Source organism: Micromonas commoda, chromosome 10, assembly GCF_000090985.2.
Source record: "Micromonas commoda chromosome 10, complete sequence".
Taxonomy (NCBI): Eukaryota; Viridiplantae; Chlorophyta; class Mamiellophyceae; order Mamiellales; family Mamiellaceae; genus Micromonas; species Micromonas commoda.
Window position 1 is genome coordinate 237367 of NC_013047.1, and position 18906 is coordinate 256272.

General features: G+C 67.4%; 7 protein-coding genes across 7 annotated transcripts; 3 read left to right on the forward strand and 4 right to left on the reverse strand.

Moving 5' to 3' along the window:
* Positions 1-100: 100 nt before the first annotated feature.
* On the forward strand, positions 101-2369 carry MICPUN_61768 (ammonium transporter channel family; the record flags this gene model as incomplete). Its single annotated transcript, XM_002508364.1, has 2 exons — positions 101-355; positions 512-2369. 2 exons carry the CDS (start codon positions 101-103, stop codon positions 2159-2161), a joined length of 1905 nt encoding a protein of 634 aa, XP_002508410.1. The 3' UTR covers positions 2162-2369.
* A 262-nt stretch (positions 2370-2631) lies between these two features.
* Positions 2632-3925, forward strand: MICPUN_102590 (predicted protein; the record flags this gene model as incomplete). Its single annotated transcript, XM_002508365.1, has 2 exons — positions 2632-3193; positions 3252-3925. The coding sequence occupies 2 exons, from the start codon at positions 2632-2634 to the stop codon at positions 3923-3925; spliced, it is 1236 nt and encodes a 411-aa protein (XP_002508411.1).
* Positions 3926-4065: 140 nt separating this feature from the next.
* MICPUN_61770 (predicted protein) lies at positions 4066-4965 on the reverse strand (the record flags this gene model as incomplete). The annotated part of the gene is made up of 1 exon (XM_002508636.1): positions 4066-4965. One exon carries the CDS (start codon positions 4963-4965, stop codon positions 4066-4068), a length of 900 nt encoding a protein of 299 aa, XP_002508682.1.
* Positions 4966-5229: 264 nt separating this feature from the next.
* On the reverse strand, positions 5230-13311 carry MICPUN_61771 (predicted protein; the record flags this gene model as incomplete). Its single annotated transcript, XM_002508637.1, has 1 exon — positions 5230-13311. The coding sequence occupies one exon, from the start codon at positions 13309-13311 to the stop codon at positions 5230-5232; it is 8082 nt and encodes a 2693-aa protein (XP_002508683.1).
* A 2000-nt stretch (positions 13312-15311) lies between these two features.
* On the forward strand, positions 15312-15752 carry MICPUN_72714 (predicted protein; the record flags this gene model as incomplete). The annotated part of the gene is made up of 1 exon (XM_002508366.1): positions 15312-15752. A coding segment is annotated over one exon (441 nt), but the record flags the coding sequence as incomplete, so codon positions are not given.
* A 719-nt stretch (positions 15753-16471) lies between these two features.
* On the reverse strand, positions 16472-17638 carry MICPUN_61773 (predicted protein; the record flags this gene model as incomplete). Its single annotated transcript, XM_002508638.1, has 1 exon — positions 16472-17638. The coding sequence occupies one exon, from the start codon at positions 17636-17638 to the stop codon at positions 16499-16501; it is 1140 nt and encodes a 379-aa protein (XP_002508684.1). The 3' UTR covers positions 16472-16498.
* A 339-nt stretch (positions 17639-17977) lies between these two features.
* On the reverse strand, positions 17978-18700 carry MICPUN_61774 (predicted protein; the record flags this gene model as incomplete). The annotated part of the gene is made up of 1 exon (XM_002508639.1): positions 17978-18700. The coding sequence occupies one exon, from the start codon at positions 18698-18700 to the stop codon at positions 17978-17980; it is 723 nt and encodes a 240-aa protein (XP_002508685.1).
* Positions 18701-18906: the final 206 nt, after the last annotated feature.

Sequence of the window (18906 nt, forward strand, 5' to 3'; positions counted from 1 at the left end):
GCTCCGTTAACGAACCAAAAATCATTGATCTGTTGGGGCATGTATCCTGCTCCGGCGCGTACGTGGACACACGCAGCCAATCAGTTCATTTCCCGCGATAATGAAGGGGCACGCGACCCTTGACATAGACGTCAGGACAATTCCAACCGGTTTGGTTCATGTACCAAAAGTATGCGTCCTTATATGGTATCATGACCAAATGAAAAAAAAGAGATCACGTCCCGCGCCTTTTCACAACGACCAGAGGCGAAAAACCCACGTTTTCAACCGCGTTTCTGGCACCTCGAATGTCACTTTTCGCAGCGCTCGCACGCCGAGTCGCGACACAGATAAGTACTTCCACCATGTCTTCCTGGTGCACCGCCGATGACACCTCGGCCCTCTCCGCCTCTGGCCTCGCCCAGTCTGCGAGTAAGTTCCCCTCCTCGCGCGTGCCCTCCGCGCTCCTTTCCGGCGCTACCCGCATTTCCCGGGAATAATCTTCTCGTAAACGCGACCTCGTGCGACCCAGATCCGCGTCCGTGCGCTCGAATCGACCGCTCTCCGCCGCGTATGCGGCGAGAACATCGATCGTCCGAGCGTCGATGCGCGGATTTTGGGCGTCCGCGCCCTGGATCTGCCCGGAGAACCGGCGCACTCGCGTCCTTTCCGGCCCGAATTCGAAGGTCCGGATCCAAAACCCGAAAACCCGAAAAACTCACGCGCGTCGTTTCCGCTTCCGCTCCTCCTCGCAGTCGACGTCCTTTGCAAGGTCGGTCCCGAGCGCCGCGGCCTGGCCGCCACCACCGTGGCGGAATTAAGCGCGGAAGTAGCCACCGCGGTCGGCTTGATCCATGGCTCCCAGGACATCTCCTACATGCTCATCTCCGGCTTCTTCGTCTTCTTCATGCAGGCTGGCTTCGCCATGCTCTGCGCGGGCTCCGTCCGCTCCAAGAACGTCATGAACATCCTCATCAAGAACGTTCTCGACGCTTGCATCGGATGCCTCGCCTACTTCTGCTTCGGCTACGCCATCTCTTACGGCACCAAAAACTCCAATTCCTTCTCCGGCGAGTTCGCCGGCGAGGGCTGGTTCTTCCTCGCCAAGGGCGACCACGACGCCGCCTTCGATACCTGGCACGTCTTCTTCTTCCAGTGGGCGTTCACCGCCGCCGCCGCGACCATCACCTCCGGCGCCATGGCCGAGCGCACCGCGTTCCAGGCCTACATCGCCTACTCCATCGTCCTCTCCGGCTTCGTCTACCCCGTCGTCGTCCACTGGATCTGGGACACCGCGGGCTGGCTCTGCAACTGGAAGACTGACAAGGACGGCAACTCCGACCTCCTCAACGACGTCGGCATGCACGATTTCGCCGGCTCCGGCGTCGTGCACATGACCGGCGGTATCGCCGGTCTCATGGGCGCCGCCATCGTCGGTCCCCGCACCGGCCGCTTCGACGCCTCCGGCCGCCCCATGGCCATGCCCGGCCACAACGCCGCCCTCGTCGTCCTCGGCACCTTCATCCTCTGGGTCGGCTGGTATGGCTTCAACCCCGGCTCCGTCCTCATGATCCACGCCACGAACGCCGTCACCGTCGCCCGCGTGTGCGTCACCACCACCCTCGCCGCCGCCTCCGGTGGCATCGGCGCCATGATCCTCAACTACTCCCTCTACAAGGTTTGGGACCTCGTCGCCGTGTGCAACGGCTGCCTCGCCGGCCTCGTGTCCATCACCGCGGGTGCCTGCGTCCTCCAGCCCTGGTCCGCCATCCTCGCCGGTTTCGTCGGCTCCGTCGTCCTCTGGGCCTCCTCCAAGCTCCTCCTCAAGCTCAGGATCGACGATCCCCTCGAGGCTTTCCCCGTTCACGGTGCCTGCGGCGCCTGGGGCGTCATCGCCGTCGGCCTCTTCGCCGACCAGCAACTCCTCGGTGACTACATGGGCAACGCCAAGGCTGACCAGAAGATCTACGGCGCCTTCCTCGGCGGCGGCGGCAAGCTCCTCGGCAACCAGATCCTCGGCATCGTCGTCATCACCCTCTGGGTCGGCACCACCATCGGAGGCCTCTTCTTCGCCCTCAAGACCGTCGGCATGCTCCGCGCCTCCGCGGAGGAGGAGGCGGCGGGTCTCGACGAGTCCAAGCACGGCGGCTCCGCGTACAACATGGAGCCCTCCAAGGTTTAAAGCAAGTCGCCTCAACGCAGACGCGACGCCGATTAATTTAACGAGGCGCGAACGCACGCGGGAACCGCGGTGGACGCCGGCCCGCCACTCGAAAACGAACGTAATAAGGCGGAGCGTTACCGCTCTGGTGCCCCGACGCGTCGGTCGTCAAAACTGTAATTAGTCTATTTTGTGGTTGTTATACGAGATACATATAAGCACACATCACGTTCAATACGACGCGTCGCGCTGCACGTCTCATCGCCGACGTCTCTCTGCGCGCGCGATGTCCACCCGCGCGACCGTCCCGTTCGAACGCCGGAGCCGCGCGGACTTCTCGATCCACGGACCATACCCCGAGGGGAAAGAGCGTCGAGGTTAGATTCATCCATTCATCCGTCTGCGACCCTTCAGAAACGTAAGAGTCGGCATACTCGGGCACGTCACAACGAGACGCGCTGTCCACGCGGGTTCACTCGCACCGGCTGAAGATGGCTCACCGATCGGATCGACACGGCGGCGCGGTCAAGAGGCGTGCCGGGGTTCCCGCCGCGACCCCGGCGTCGACCGAGACGCCGCGGGACGCCGCGACGGACGAGAGGGCGCACCCCCTCGCGAAGTGGTGGGCCTACGCCGCGGTGATGAGAGCGCTGAAGGTCTGGGACGCGATGGCGACGTGGAAGCGCTACGCGTGGATCACGCTCGTCGTCGTCGGACCGTACGTCGCGTGGGTGTGTTACCTGTGGTTTCACCTTCAATCGGGCCTTCTGCGGCCCCGGGTCCCGGTCGACCACCCGCGACCGGTCCTCATCGTCGGCACGCAATCCTCCGGAACGACGCAGATGTCGCACCAGCTCGCGAGGATCGGCCTCGAGGTTGGACACGAGACGAGCGACGCGACGTGGGACTTCGCGCGCGACGGCACCATCTCCTGGCTGCACGGCATGCGCTTCATGCCCGGACGCGCCCCGCCCGCCACCATCGCACAGCTGTGCCGCCGCTTCCGACGCAACATGGGCCTGCACCCGGCGCAATTCCGCTCCCCCGCGCTCGGTAAGTTTATTTTAATCTTTGTATGGGCAATTAGACTGACGTGGTTTTTTATTAACAGGGTGCTCGTACAGGTCCACCTGGGACAAGTGCTGGAGCGCGGAGTGCGCCGGGATCGTCACGCGCGAGTGGGGATGCGCCGCGAGGGGGACGTGCGAGACCCCGTTCGACGTTGCACTCCTCCAGCTCAGGCACCCGCTGCGCACGATGGAGTCGCTGGCGGCGAAATTCTGTCCCCCAGACGACGACCTTGCGGGCGCTTTCAAACCGCCCCACGTCGACTTTCTCGAGACGGCCGCCGCGCTGTGGCCCGAACGCACCGACTGGAACACGTCGGGCTGCGTCGACGCGGTCGGGTGGTCCGTCGCGCTGTACACGCGCGACATGCTCGCGGCGCGAGACGCCGGCTTCATCGCCGAGGCGTACAGGGTCGAGGACACGTACCCGTGCGAGGTGGCGTCGCGCGCGGGGCTGCTCCTGACGAACGCGCGCGCGCGAGGGCGATGCGAGACGGTGATGCGGAAGCGAAAGGAGGGAGTTAACGGCGGCGTCGACGGGCAGGCAGGGCGCGCGACCGTTACGACCGTTACGACGGCGAAGGGTAAGAACGTTCGCAACGAAAACGGTCGCGTTCGATTCGAAGCGCGCGACGTCGTCTCCGGAGAGCTCCGGGCGCTCATCGCCGACGTCGCGGCGCGCGGCGGGTACCGGTACGACGACGATGAGGAGCCGTGAGGGGCGACCGGGCGCTCATCGCCGACGTCACGCGCGTTGCCGTCGTCGGGTGGGTCCTCGATCGTAGCGGAGGCGCGCTCGCGATTACGCTTACGATTATAACCTTTGTCAACGCGTGCGATGAAACTCGTGGATGAAACTCACGCGCGAGAGGAGGAAGCTTTCCCGCCTCCGGCGCGCCTCGGCGCCGTCGCTTTGCGGGACGCCCTCGACGAGCGCGCGGACGGCTCGTCCTTCTTTTCGGCGACGAAGTCGGCGTCCTCGTCGCGCTTCGCCGCCTTTTCATTCGCCTTTTCCGCCTCCTTTGCCTTTGCATCCGCCTCTGCCTTCTCCCTCGCCTTCCACGTCGCCTCGTCCTCGTCCCTGAGGTACCGCGGCGGGTCCGGGCTGAGCGACGCGGTGAGAGCCCACGGGCTCAGCGATCCCTCCAGTCGTTCCTCCCTCGCGGTCGTCTCGTCGAGCTTCCTGTGCAGGTCGCGAACCTCCCGTCTGGATTGTTCAAAGTCGCGTCGCATCCTCGCGGCGAAGGGATGCGCGCCGCGCGGTGCGTCGCGCGCGCGCGCGGAGGGCGCTCCTCCGCGCGCGTTCGACTGCGCGATGGGTGCGATGGTCATCGCGACGACGTCGTCGATGCCGCCGAAGTAGGCGAGCGCCGCGAGCGCGGCGACGCACGCCAGCACGAGGGTCGCGGAGACCGCGGCGCATCCCGACCATCGCGCGTTCCCCGCGCGGCCGGCCCTTCCGCCCCCGCCGCCGCCCCCGCCCGTCCGTCCACCGTCGATGCCGCCCCTCTTCGCGGCGTCGACGATATCGTCGACGCTGCGCTGCAGACGGCGCTGCTCCCGGGCGAACTCCTTCCGAAACACCTCGTTCAGCGCAGCCTCCCGCGCAGTCTCCTCGCGCAGCTCGTCGAATGCCGCGGGGCGCGCGCGCGACGCGCCGTCTCCGCCGACGCCCGCGGCGCCGTACGAGGTCCCGACGCCGGCCGCCCGGGCGACGGACGCTGACATGCACGCGGCGAAGATTCCCCCGCGAGCCATCGCCGGATCGCGGTACGTGCGGCGACGCTCTGACGCGCGTGGGCCGCGCGGACATCATCGTCATCATCATGTAACCGCTGCGTGGTCCGACCGAACAGAAATATTACAACCGACCATAAACGCGACGCGAACAGACTCGAGCGAGCCGCGCGTCGACGACGACGGCGCCGCCGGTTGAAACTAATCGCGTTTTATGTTACACAACTCGCGTCTCCATGACGTAGGGTGCGCCGCTCGGATTCCGGCGGCGACCCGAACTAACCCTCACCCGACCTCGCCCTTCGGCAGCGACTTCATCGCCTTTCTCTTCTCCCACCACGCCACGTTCCTCGCGATGGAGCACCGCCACTCGCGGAGGGTGTCCGGCGCCACCGACGCGTCCACGAGCTCCGTCACCATCGGCACCACGAACATGTTGACGAAACCGATCTGCGCGGTCGCCAAAGACTTTGCCGCGTGCAACAGACCCGCTCGCTCGCCCAAGTTGGACGGCGGCGACGCGCACATCGGAGTCACCGGCATCCCCAACAGCTCCTCGCGCTTCCCCTGCGCCTGGAACTCGTGCTGGAGCATCTTGGCCCACGCGTGGAAAAGCGGCGCGGGTCTCGCGGTGTTGCTGATGTCCGCGAGGTGCAGCACCGCGGACACGAGCGAGTCCTGCGTTTTGTGGGGGTACCCGTCCGCGCCCATCGCGCGAGTGGCGTCTTCGTCAGACCACCACGGGTGATTGGGATCTTCCCTCGCGGCGGCGGCGCACTCGCGAAAGTCCCGCATGAGCGCTGCGTGGTTCGCCATGTCCGTGTGAAGCACGCCGTGCCTCAGCATGCGCGTCAACCGCGCGCGCTGCGCGTCGCCGAGGCCGGCGGCGGCGTCGGTGGCGGGGTTCGCGAGGAGCGCCAGCGCGATGGACAGGTGCTCGTTCTCGTTGACGCTCACGCCGCCGAACCTGCGCGCCTGATCGTCGTCTTGCGCGGCGCGGAAGGCGTTGGTGACGCCCGGATGGTACACGTCGTGGATCGCGGCGCCGATCACGAGCGCGAACGCCTGCAGGTCGTCCAGGCGCGCCCTCCGACGACCTGTACCTGCACCTGTACCTGTACCTCCGTCGCCGTCGCCGCCCGCCGGTCCCGCCCCCGGCTCCGCCTCGCGCGTCTCCGGCGTCGCGCCCTCGGGGAGCGAGTGCGGGTGGAGCTCGTCGAGGAGCACCCCGGCCGCCTGCAGGACGTCGGCGGCGTGCATGGGCCCGTGGTAGATGCCGCCCCTGCGCATGTACAGGCAGTGCAAACCCGCGAGAAACGCCGCGCAGGAATCTCGCTCGACGCCGAGCCTCTCGAACACGCCGTGCCGGTCGAGTATCGCCACCCCGAGCGCCATGAGGGGACCGCCGCCGCGCTCGCCGCACCGCTCGGGGCCGATATCGTCGGCGAACGCGAACAGGTCGAAGTCGCGCCAGGTGTGCGCGCGAAGCCTCAAAGTCTCGGACGCCTTCGGGCCGTAGTCCAGCGGCTCGTGTTGGTGACCCACCGACGCGGCGATGGCTACGACGGATGTGATGTCGCACTCCGCGGGCGCGCCGGCGACGATCGCCGCGCGCTCCAGCTCGTCCTCGTCCGGGGACTCGCCGGACTCGTCTGCAGACTCGTCCTCGACGACGACGCTGCCGTCAGCGGCGGGAGAAGAAGGGTCCTCAATATCGAAGGGTCCCGGCTGTCCCCCGTCCTCGTCGTCGACGACGATGCCCGTGGCGGACGGGGGCCGCTCCGAGAGCGTCGACCCGGAGTGCGCGGAGAGCGAATCCGGGTCCGCGTCGGGATCCCGAACGGCACCCTCGGCACCCGAGGAGGGTGCCCTCGCGGCGTCCCTCTCCCTCGCGATCTCCTCGGCGAGCTCCGCCGCGGAGAGCTGCGCTCGGTCCACGGCGATTTCGTTGGGCCCCCGATTGGTGCGATTTGACTTTGCCCGCTCCGACGAGGCGTTGCTGCTCCGACCCGAGCCCGAGCGTGCACCCGAGCTGTGGCGGCTGGACCGCGGACGGCCGGACTCGGACGACAGCGAGCTTCCCTGCGACGTCGTGGAGCCCTTGCGACGCATCGATTCCATGAGGTACTGCGCTCGCGCCGTGTGCATTTTCACCTGCCTCGCGGCGCTGCAGTGCTCGAAACACATGAGCACGAGGCAGAAGACCACGGGCACCTGACCGCTGTTGTACTCGCGGTTGATGGCGCGCTGCAGCCGGTCCAGGTGGTGCCGCATGTCGTCGTCGGTGGCGTCCGCGTCCAGCGTCTTGACGTCCTCGACGATCCGGCTCAGCACCTTGACGGCGTCCCACAGCCGCGATCTCGCCGCGGGGGAGCACTGCGCCGTGCCGATGACGTCGAGCAGCCGCTTGAACACCTCGCCCCTGCGGCTCTTGTACTGGTACGCGTCCTCCGTCACGACGTCGTCCGAGTGCTGCATCGCGCTCGACGACGACGACCGACTGCGACCGCCCCTTTTCCTGACCGCGCCCCCGTCCCTCGAAGCCCGCCGCGAGCCCTCCTCCGACGTTGACCGCGGCGACGTGTCCGTCGTCTCCGCCGACGCCGTCGAGTCGATGCGGTCGAGCCGCGGCATCCGCTCCACCTGTACCCCGGGCTTGTACACCGGAAGGGAGCCGAAAGAGGTCTGCCGAGCGCCCTGCACGAGGTCCGCGGCGCTCGTGGCGCCGCGCACGGAGTTTCCGCGAGACGTGGACGGCTCCGAGGCGGAATCCCCGCCCCCGCCCCCGCCCCCGCCGCCTCCCGCGTTGGTTCCCGTCGCGAGGTCCGCCTTACTCCCCACGCGTCTCAGCGCCGAAGCGACGGGTTTGGCGTCCACCCGCGGCTCGTGCCTGATCGCCGGTGACCTCGCGCGCACGTAGCCGTCCCCGTCGTCGTCCCCATCGTCGTCGTCGTCGTCGTATTGCGCCGCGAACATCTCCCTCGCGGCGGCGGCGGCGGAGGACAGCGGCGTGGGCGCGTGTAACTTCTGCTCCCTCGACCCTCCGGCGGCTCCGGCGGCTCTCTCGCCGGCGCCGCTACCGTCCCGTCGCCCCGACTCGCCCGCCCCTCCCCGTCCCCCGCCGCGGCCGTAGTATGACGCGCGCTGGCCGAACCTGTTCCCCGAGCGGAACGATCCCTCCTCCGACGCGCCCGACGGGGTGGCGGAACCGTCGTTCCGGCTGTCGGCATCGTCGTCGTCTGACTGGTTCGAATCTTTCGACGTGTGCATGGGCGAATCCCGCGCGCCAATTGAGGCGTCCCCCGAGGCGCCCTTATCGTCGCCGGCCAGCAGTCTCCGAGTAAATTTCGAGCCCCCCCGCCCCGACTTGTCCGATCCCTCCACGGCGTCGCGCACGACGTTCCACTTGCTGCCCCCCTTCCTGCCCCCCCGTCCGGATCGCGAGGGACCGCTCGACGTCATCCCGAGGACGATGCTCGCCAGCTTGGACCCCGCGCCACCGCCGTAGTACTTGGACGATCTGTCCATCGTCGATGTCGCGTTTGCGGTCGCTTCCCACGCGCGCGGCGGCCTCGGACCCGCGAGCTTCTCGTACGAAACCGGGTCGCGCTGCGTCCGTATGGCGGGAAACTTGGCGGGCTTGAGCGACGGCGACCTCGCCTCCACGAGCGGGGTTATCTGCGGGAAGCCCCTGAGCTCGCAGAAACCCCGGGCGCACAGCGCCAGAGCCGATTCGCTGGTACCCGTCTCCATGTCCAGCCCGCCGACGCCCCCTTGACGAATCCACGCGCCGATGTCGCGCTCGCTCTTCTGCTCGAGCGTGGCGCGTAGGTTGTGGAGGAGATGGAGCGCGGGCTCGCCGGCGGAGGCGGACCCTGCGGACCTTTCGATGGACGGGCGATTCGGTGAACCCGCGAGCGTTCCTCCGCGCTCTTCTTCGGCGTCGCGACTCCTCCTCGCCGCGTCGAGCTCTTTCAGCAGCATCTGCGTCGCGGCTTTGCCCGCGTTGACCACCAGGAACCACGGCACGTTGAACGTGCCCATCATGGTGTTCACCGCGGTCTTGCTCCGCTCGCACCACTGCTCGCGCTCCTTCAGCGAGTCGGCGTCGGTCGGGTCGTTGGGAAACCAGTGCACCGATCCCCGGAAGCGCTCCTTATCTTTCCACAGCAGCGGGACGCCCTCCACGAGCACCTGACCGCCGTGCGCGCACGACATCACGCGAGCGGCGAGGTTGGCGAGCGGACCGAAGTAGTCCGCGCGTCCCGTCTCCAGGAGAGGTTTCCGGAAGCAGTTGACGCCGTACGCGATGCCCATGGCGACGCGGAGCCCCCGCTGGCCGGCTCTGTGCGCGGCGAGCTGAGCGGTGTCGGTGACAAAGTTGACCTTCTTCAAACCCTGGGCTCTCGCCTCCTCGCGCTCCTTCCGGACCGCCGCCTCGGCGTCCGCAGCCTCCTTCGCCTCGGCGTCGAGCAGCTCCTTGGGCCACCCGCCGCTGTCGTCGCGGGCGGCGAATTGCGACATCATCGCCTGAGCGTTTGTGCAAAATCCAATCGCGTTTTCCAGCCGGGAAAACGCCAGGGTGAACTGGCCAGTCTCCGGGGACTTGCACTCGTACCCGGAGTACACGGGCAACAGCGCCCTGGCGATGGAGGCCCACCGCTGCTTCGCCTCTTCCGCTGCTCCCGAGTTTAAGTTTTTCGGCAGCCGGGGTTTGCAGAAGACGATGGCGACGCCGTCGGCGGGCCTCGGCGAGTCGTAGTACCCCGGAGACGAACACCGAACGGAACGAAGCGGCGGGTACGCTCGCTCGTGCAATATCCTGTGCGACACGTTGTACAGGCTCACGTCGTACTCGGCGTTTCTGATCGAGTCCCCGGCGCCGTCGGAGAGGTCGTCGGCGAAGTCGACGCGAATCTCGTGCGACGACGCGAGACTCATCGAAGCCGTGCGCCGCGCCGCTCCGGTTCCTCCCTCGTCGTCCGAACCGCCACCGAGCGAATCCATGATGCCGCCCCCGTTGTTCGAGTCGAACCTCACGCCGTTGCACGGCTCCACCATCACCGTCTTGCACCGGAGCTTGTGCGCGCCGAGGTCGACGGGCGAGACGCCCTCCGGCAGCGCGTGCTGAACGGAGAGCCAGGTATCCGCCGTGACGGAAACCTGCCCGGGGTAGATGGTTCGCATCAGCGTCTCGAACCGCGGGAGCTTGGCGGCGTCGCTGAAGTTGGAGTACCGCACCGGATCACCGGGGGCGAACACGTGCCGCAGAGTCTTCGTCTGATCGTCGCTCGACGACGACCACGACGACTTTTGCGTACCGAAGCTCACGCCGAGCGCGGCGAGAAATCTGTTGCCCAGCCCGCCGCCCGTCACCGACGAACCCGACCTCGCGACGCCGCCGGCGCTCGAGTCGATGTTCCCACCGCCGATCGTCGAGCTGTCGTCGCTGGCGGCTGAGGATTCATTCGCGACGCCGGTTCCGAAGCCCTTGCCGCTGTGGTTCGCCTCGCTGTCGCCGGCGTGGTGGCCCTTAGCGTTGAGCGATCCCCGCAATGCGTTTGGCACCGAGGGGGGCGCAAAGGGGGGCGGCGCTGGAGGGTCCGTCATGCGCAACCCCAGGTTCCCCTTTTCGGGGACGCCCCTCTCGTCGTAGTAGTCCATCTGCCTGCACATGTCGCCGATGTCGTCGCCGTCGTTTTCGTCCAGGGTGATGACCATGCACGCCACGGTGGGACCCCGCGCCAGCAGCTGACCGCTCCGGCTGTAGTGGGGCCGCACCGAGTTTTCCAGGACGTCGTTGTCCCACGTGCCGTAGAGGAGCGAAACCTGAAGCGCCATGGAGAACCGAACCGCCGCGGACGCCGCGGGGAAGCACAGGGCGTACGTGTGGCTAGGGATGTCCGCGTCCTCCCTCAGGGGCACGCCGCCAAACAGCTGCAGCAGCGCGCACACGTGCCGATCCATCACCTGCTGAAAGTTGCTGGTGAGCCAAATCTCGGCCCACTTGCTCGGTCGTATGCCGTGCACCCTCGCCATGACCACCGTATCGCCCCGTCTCGACGCGGCGCGGATGGATGGCTTCTTGGGAAAGTCGAGCCCGTGCCCGACGTCCAGCTTCACCGTGCCGCGTAACATCGGCGGGAACTCCCTGAGCGGCATGTACGAAAAAGTCGGCGGCTGCAGCTCGTGCAGCCGGCTCACCACGTGCTTGTCCTTACCCCGCCCGCGATGCCTCGACCGTGCGTCGCCGGCCGTGCCGTCGTCGTCGTCGAGCGGTTGCTGTTTCCTGCCCTTGCCCGCCGCGCCGGTCCTCGAACCCAGCGTCCCGGCGGTGAGCTCCGTGAACTGAAACTTGCCGAGGTCGGAGAGCACGGCAAAGTCGCAGCTCGCGCGCTGCCGCTCAAACTCCGCCACCGCCGTCTCCGAGAGGACGATCTGCCCGCCCGCGGCGCTGTCGCCGATGACGCGGGTCATCACCACCGCCGGACCGTCGTATTTCACCCGCCCGTGGTCCTTGTCGAACGTCCTGGTGAACTCCTGAAGATCCCACGCCCCGAGGTCGTGCGGGTCCTCCTCATCGACCCCATCGCCCCGCGACGCGAGCGACGCCGCGTGGATGCCCATGCGCACCCTCGGCCCCGCGAACTCGAACGGCGCTCGCTCGCCGGGCTTGCTCTCGTGCGCTCCGCACTTGGGCAGGTCCAGCGCCACGGAACTCCACTGCGTTCGCAGCAGCGCCTCCTGGCCCTCGAGGCAGAACCTGACGGCGTCGCCGATGGTGGGAAACACGAGCTCGAACGCGTCTCCTTGCGTGGCGAATATGTACCCGTTGTGCGCCAGCGCCGCGGATGACAGCACCTCGTCGTGCTTGTCCTGAACCTCCTGGTACAGCTCCGCGTTTTCGGCAGCCATCGCGGTGGACCCCTCCATGTCCGTGCACACGAAGACTACGTTTCGCCTGCGGTGGATGCCGCCGCCGTCGCGCCCGCGCCAGTCCTCCGCGCCCGATCGGTGCTCCTCGACGGACCCGAGGTCAAGGTCCTCGCTCCCCACGGACCCGCGCCTGCTTCGACGCCCGGAAGCGACTCCGGAGTCCCCGCCGGAGGACGAATCCAATCTCTTGAGGAGCGAGTCGTCGTCCCGGTCACTCGCCAGGGCCCTCAGCACCAGGTTCATCTGCCTGGACCCGTCCTCGAGGAGCTGCTGGCGCTCCTTCTCCTTCGCCGTCTTGTCCTGCCTTCTCATCTCGCGGTAAAAGGCGAAGAGGACGCCGGCGAAGACGACGACGACGCCGGCGATGATCCCGTAGATGAGCGAGTCGCCCTCCGCGGTGCCGGAAGGGGGCTCGGGCGGGACGAGAATCTCGGGCCCCGACACCTCGGTGATGAGCCCCGCGGCGTTCGTCGCGCGGATGTGCAACGCGACGTACCCGTTGATCTCCACCCCCGCGTCCGCGTCCACCGGGTTGGTTCTCATCGCGTCGATCATGTCCCTCTGCGACGTCTTGAGCCTGGTCGCGTTACTCCCCAGCGATTTCCACGGCGAGAGCTGCGAGGTGGTCCGAACGCTCGCCTGCGTCGACGCCGTCTGTCCGAACGTCCTGTACACGTTCGCCGTCGTCGCCGCGAGCAGCCGACGCCCCCTGGAGACGCCGCCGGTGGCGTTACTGACGGCGACGGACGGGTCGTAATACGACAGCGGGGACGTGAAGATGGCGAAGGAGTAGTCGGTGACCCACGACTCGCCCTCGTCGAACTTCCAGCACAGCTCCAGCCCCCACTTCGCGCTGAGGTCCTCCCCGTTGGCTATCGCGTTGTTGATGAGCGCCGCGGCTTCCGCGTTGTTCGTGCGCGACGCCTGCGAGTTGGGGAGTCGCGCGTGGAGTAGGCTGACTTGTTCGGGCTTTGGGGTTGCCTCATCGACAGTCATGACCCCGTTCACGTCGCACGCAAAGTTCGGGATGAGGGTCACGAGCGCGGGCGGGGTATCGTCCGCGATGATCTTGACGGAGGAGGCGTTCTTTCTCGTCGCGGCTCCGCCCGCGGGGGTGTAGTCCGCCTCCACCACCACGTAGTACCCCGTCCCCGGGACGAGCGCCAGCCTCGTGACCGACGAGTTGAACGTGGCCTTGTACTCGACGGTGCCGTTCACGGTCCGTCCCGTCTTCGCCGCGTCGAGGTCGGCGATCTCGCGTAAGCCCTGCGCGTCCACCGCGCCCGCGCTGGTGCCGAGCCCCCACCGCATGGCGGTCACGACGTTCCCGTCTGTCCAGTCGGGCGTGATGGTAAAATCGAACGTGTTTGTGTTGGTGACGAGCGCCGGGGCTGTGACCCCCGCGTCGACGCCGATGATCGCCGCGGACATCGCGGCGATGCACGCGGCGATCCGCAGTGGCATCGCCGCGAGCGGCCGGTCGCGTTCGCGGCGCCGCATCGTCGCCCGGATGCCCCGCGTCCCGTGTTGTCCCTGCGGTTCGGTCAGGGATCGGCAGGTTAAGTTTCTCCGTGGCCTTTCGGCGTGGAAAGGTCGTGTCGTCGGTCAGCCACGGCCAATCAGGATGGGAGATTCGCGCCAGATCGCGGCAAAAAAATCGCGCCATTTTGGTTTCTCGAGGAAGTAGGAGGAAGTGGTCAGACGGGTTTGTCCAATATGCTTTGCATTTGGCATTTCTCTATTTCGTTGGATCTCACGTACGGGACGCGGTGAGCAACTGGCTCTGGAGAAAGTCGCTCGTCGTTGCCGTCGTTGCCGAGCTGGCGTTGGATATTCGAGCTCGAGGCCGATCGTTATGAGTCACAACGGACGGAAGGCTGCCGGCGATGGGACCGCCGTCCGTCGCGCCCGCGACGACGCACGCGGCGTCCCCACGTCGCCACGAGAGCGCGCGACTCGTCGGACACCGCGGCGCCGGCGCCGGTGTCGTCCGGAGACGCGGCGCGACGTTGGGCCGTCGCGCCATCAATCTCGGACGACGCGGCGACAACGACCGAGGAGATAACATCGGGTCGACGACGGACGCCGGCGGTCTGCTGCGCGTGGTCTCGCAGCCCGTGGCCGACACCGTCGCGACGAACCCCGTCGTCGGGCTGGGTCTGACCGCGGCCGTCGGCGTCGCCGCGGCGGTCGCCGCCTCGGCGCGCCGAGGCGGCGACGACCATCACCGAGGGCACAACGCCGCGAGGGCCGCGACGTCGACGGCCGCGGCGAACCCAGACGAATACGTCACCTTCTCCTTCGACGACGCCGTCGACGTCCCGCTAGCCGCCCCGAACGCGGTACACGCGGGCAACGACGATCCCTCGCGGGACCCGCGCCCGAACAAACCCCCGCCGTTCCCGAGCCTCCCCGATCGATCGAAAGAAGATGCATCATCCGTCGTCGTCCAACAAACGCCGCGGACGCCCGCCGCGCCGCGCGCCAATAACGTCCCCGTCACGGTCGACACGAGCGTCGCCTCCGAGGAGGAGGCGAGGTTCGAGGCCGCGCTGGCGAGCGGCGGTCGGTCGACGACGGACGCGACGACGACGGACGCGAGAGCCGCGCTGCGCGCGTGGAAGAAAACCGTCGGCGACGACACCGGAGTGGTGGACCCGCGTCCGGCCAACCCCAACGTCGCGGGCTCGAACCCGCGCGGGGGCGGGTACAAACACGACATCCCCGCACACAGGAAAGACCAGCGCGCGGCACCCGTCGAGAGAAACAACACAAACACGTGGTGGGACGTGGACATCGACGACGTGCCGTACCGCAAAAGCACGCAGCAAAAGTCGAAATTAAAACCAAGCGCCGCCGAGGCCAAATCGCGCGAGCGCAGGCGCGCCGCGCGCCGCAAGAACCGGGAGGCGTACCTCCGCAACAACCAGTCCGTCAGGCGCGGGTCCCCCGGGGACCGCGCGAGGGCCGCGGAGCTCGTGCGCCAGAGGCTTCATCCGATCGGCTCGTCGTCGTTCGACGCCGACACATCTTCGCCCGGGTCTTTTTCGCGGCTGTTTGACAGCAGATCAATCGGCGCGGCGGCGTACGGCGTGGCGCTCGCGGCGCTGTGCCGGGAACACGCGCTGGACGCGGTGGCGGGGGAGGGGACCTTCTCGGACGTGTACGCCACGCGTCGGATGGAGGGGGGTGCCGAGGGGGGTGCCGAGGGTGGTGCCGAGGGGGACGCCGAGTCTCGATCGTTTGGCACGTGGCGAAGCGGCCCGGACGACGTCGACCGCGCGCTTCGGGGCCGCTGCTTCGCGCCACCCGGCGTCCCCGCGGTGCTGAAGTGTTCGGTGCCGTTCCCCGGGGTGATACAAGGCCGACAGGTCGGGGACGGCCTCGCGATCGGCGAGGTGGAGGCGCGCGTCCTGGCGGAGGTACCGCGCCATCCCAACGTCGTCACGCTGTTAGCCGCGTTCCTGTCGGAGGAAAGAAACGAGAGCTACCTCCTGTTGGGTGACGCGGGGGATAACCTTCACGCGGCGCGGGAAAGAGGCGAGGTGTCGCCGCGGGACGTCAGAAGGCACGCGAGGAGCGTCTTAAGGGCGCTGGAGCACGTCCACGCGCACGGCGTGGTGCACAGGGACGTCAAGGGGGGGAACATCTTGGTGGGAAAAGACGGCGTCGCGACGCTGATCGACTTCGGCGTCGCCAGGCACGTCTCGGTCCCGGATCAGTTCCCGGCGGCGAGGTACGGGACCCCGGGGTACCAGGCCCCGGAGCTGTTGATGACGGACATGCGCGCCGCCGAACGCGACGTGAGGTTGTACCAGAAGGTGGACGCGTTCGCCATGGGATGCACGCTCTTCTTCCTGTGCACCGGGCGCGAGCTGTACGGCGCGGGGAGCGGGTCGGGCGGTACCGACGGCGACGATTGCGGCGCGAGGACCAAGACGAAGAACCGCGCGATGCGGGCGCAGACGCTCGTGGACGGAGCCATGGACGGCGGCGACGGGTTCGGCGCCAACGACGTGGACGGAATACGAGCAGACGGAAACCCTTCGAGCTTTGGAAACGGATTACCCGAAAACAACCGAAACCACCACCCGCCCGACGGCGAGGACGCGCTGAGCTTCGGCGCCAAGGCGGCGGCGCTGTCGCCCGCGCTCGGCGGCTTGCTGCGCGCGCGAACGGCGGCGGCGGCGTTGGATGACGACGCACGCGAGCTCGACGTCGACTGGAAGATGCTCGCGTCCATGGCGGAGTTTCCGGGATACGAGCCTCAAACTTTGGAGGAGATTTCCTACGTTGAAACGCAGTACGGCTTAAGGTCGTCACCGGATGGAGCGATGATTCGCGCCGCGCCCGCGTACAGGGAGAGCCTGTCCTCGTTCGTCGAGCGGAAGCTGTGCCCGAGGCAGCCGCGGGGGTTCGCGGCGCTCGTCGCCGCGATGCTCGCGAGGGATCCGGCGGAACGGCCCACCGCGGAGGAGGCGCTCGCGTGGCCGGGGGCGTGGGAGGAGTTAGACCCGGCGGAGTGAATCGACCAAACGAAGAGGAGGGAAAGAGACAGACGCGCGTACGAACCAACGCGTGTCATTATCATACGTCGATCTCTCACGTGTGAAACAAGTTAAAAGTAGTCCGCCTTGAACACGGCTCGGTCGAAGTCCACCTTGTGCGCTTCCCTCGGCGCCGGCTTGACCACCCCGCTCGCGTCGGGCTTCACCGCCACGCGGTTGAGACGCGGGTGGTACGGCGGCGCCATCACGCACCTCTGCGCCTCGCTCATCCCCTCCAGGTAACTGCGCGGCCAGTTGGGAGCCGGCGCGAGGTAACTCCCGTCGTCCATCGCGCCCCGACCGTACGAGATGTTCGCGGGGGAGAACCGATAGATTAAATTTCGCCGCTGCGCGTCGCCCCTCCACGGCAGCGTCCCGTGCGTGGTCGCCTCCGTGAATACCACCACGTCCCCGGCGTTCACCGCGGGCTGGTACGAGTGCTCCGTCGCCTCCTCGTACCGCTTGATGGACGGCGGGCAGACGTAGTTGCTCTTGTGCGACCCGCGGACGATGCAAAACCCGCCGTCGCCCTCCTTCACGTCGGTCAGATGCACCGCAAACGCCAGGAGGTTGCACCGCATCTTGCCGTGGCGAAAGTCGTACCCGAGCGGGTGGTTCCAGTCGCCCGAGTCCAGGGTGCTGCCGCCGTGAAACTCGAACCCCTCCGCGCCGGGATCCTGCATGATCAGCAGCGGGTTGTGGTCCAGTCGGTACCCCGGACCGACGAGCTCGTGCAGGTACGGCACTAACTTTGGATGCGCGAGGACGCTCCTGAAGGGATCGCAGTGGGGCTTTTGCCAGCCCAGGAAGCCCGCGAGGTCCTTGCGGCCGGTCTTGCCGTCGCCCGAGAGCGGGGTCTTGGCGGCGGTGAGCCTGAGCTGGCCCTTGCGCTCGTGGATGAGGTGCGCGTGCGCGTCGATGGCGTCGTGGAAAGCGTGGAGGTCGTCCTTCGAGAAGACGTCCTTGACGACGACGAAGCCGTTGGTGTCGAAGAGGAACTTGTCCACGTCGGAGACGGCGTGTTCGGCATCGCCGGGAAGCGGTCCGAGCGCCCGCGCGTCGTGGCACATCCCCGCGCGCGTCGACGCCGCGAACGCGTCGGAGGCTCGACAACGTCGAAGCGCGTCGAAGCGCGAAAAGCGACGCTCCGTCGCATCGACGACGTGGCGAGCGGAGCGGCGAGCGAGCGCGGCGGCGACGGTTCGGAACATGGCGCGCGGCGACGTTCCGGGGCTTTCGACGATGCGACGGAGCGTGCGCTTCGCCGGAAGGGGTCGCGCCGACGCGAGTCCCGGGGAGTGCCCCTCGGCACCCCACCCGTCCACGGATAAAGCGTCAGCAGTCAGACTGTCAGACTGCCACTTCGGCTCAGAAGTTGCTCGTCAGATTACTGGTAAGTGAAGACTTCAAAGAGCCGTCACGCCGTTCTACAAGTATACGACGGTCCCTTTGTCGGGGGAACCCGACCCTTTTCCCGACGACGCGTCGACGCTTCCCCACCTCGTCGTCAATCGCCCCTTCACGCCCCCTCTACAGTAAACCCCATCACATCACGCCGTCTTCCTCTTCATCGGCGGCGTCAGTTTGTACACGTTCATTGCGCTGAGGAACACGCCGAGCGCTCCGGTTTGCTTCTTCGACATCGAAACCTTCTCGAGCAGCGCGAGCGCGAGCAGCGCCTGGGCGCCGTTGGTCACCACCCCGGCCATCACGCCCCTCGCCACGCGCGCGGCGTCCCTCTTCCTCGCCGACGCCGACGCGACCGCCACGCCGTCGCCCGCGGCGACTGCTTCGCTCTCCTCCCTGTTGGCATCCGTCATGTCGTCCAGCGCGTCGGTGAGGTCGCCGGTTTGCGCGTACAGCCCCGCGCACGACGCGATGAACCAGCCCCAGAGCGAGAGCTTCTGCATGTTCTTGGCGAGTGAAGCGTCCTTGACGACGCCGGCGGCGTGCGCCCAGACGACGTGGTCGCAGCCAAAGTAGATCGCCATCCCGATGTTCTTGGCGTACTCGACCGCGGCGTTGGCGGCGTTGGCGGCAAAGTCGGGCGGGGACCTGAGGAAGGGGACGAGGATCTCGACGGGCTTGTACAGCCGGAAGGGCTTGCGCGCGGCGGCCAGGGATTTCTGCACCGCGAGCGCGGTGCCGGGCTCGCCGCCGCTCGCGAACATCGCGGCGTATTGGAGCAGGGCGATCGTCTTGTCCTTGCCGTCGGACTTGGCGAGGAGGCCCTTGCACTGCTCGTGCAGCTGGATGAGCAGGTCGACGGACATGGCGCGTCACTCGGGCTGCTCGGCGGGCGGTGTTTCGCGAGGGTTCCGTCCGGCGGGTGGAGCCGCCCGTTCGGGTGTGGAGAGCCTCGAGGTTAACAAATTCTGGCCGGCCCGAGGAAGACTTGATCGGACCTTGATCGGCCGAAAATAGACCGTGCTTTACCGAGTCGGATGTCCTCGCTACGGGAACCAGTGAGGAACCTCAA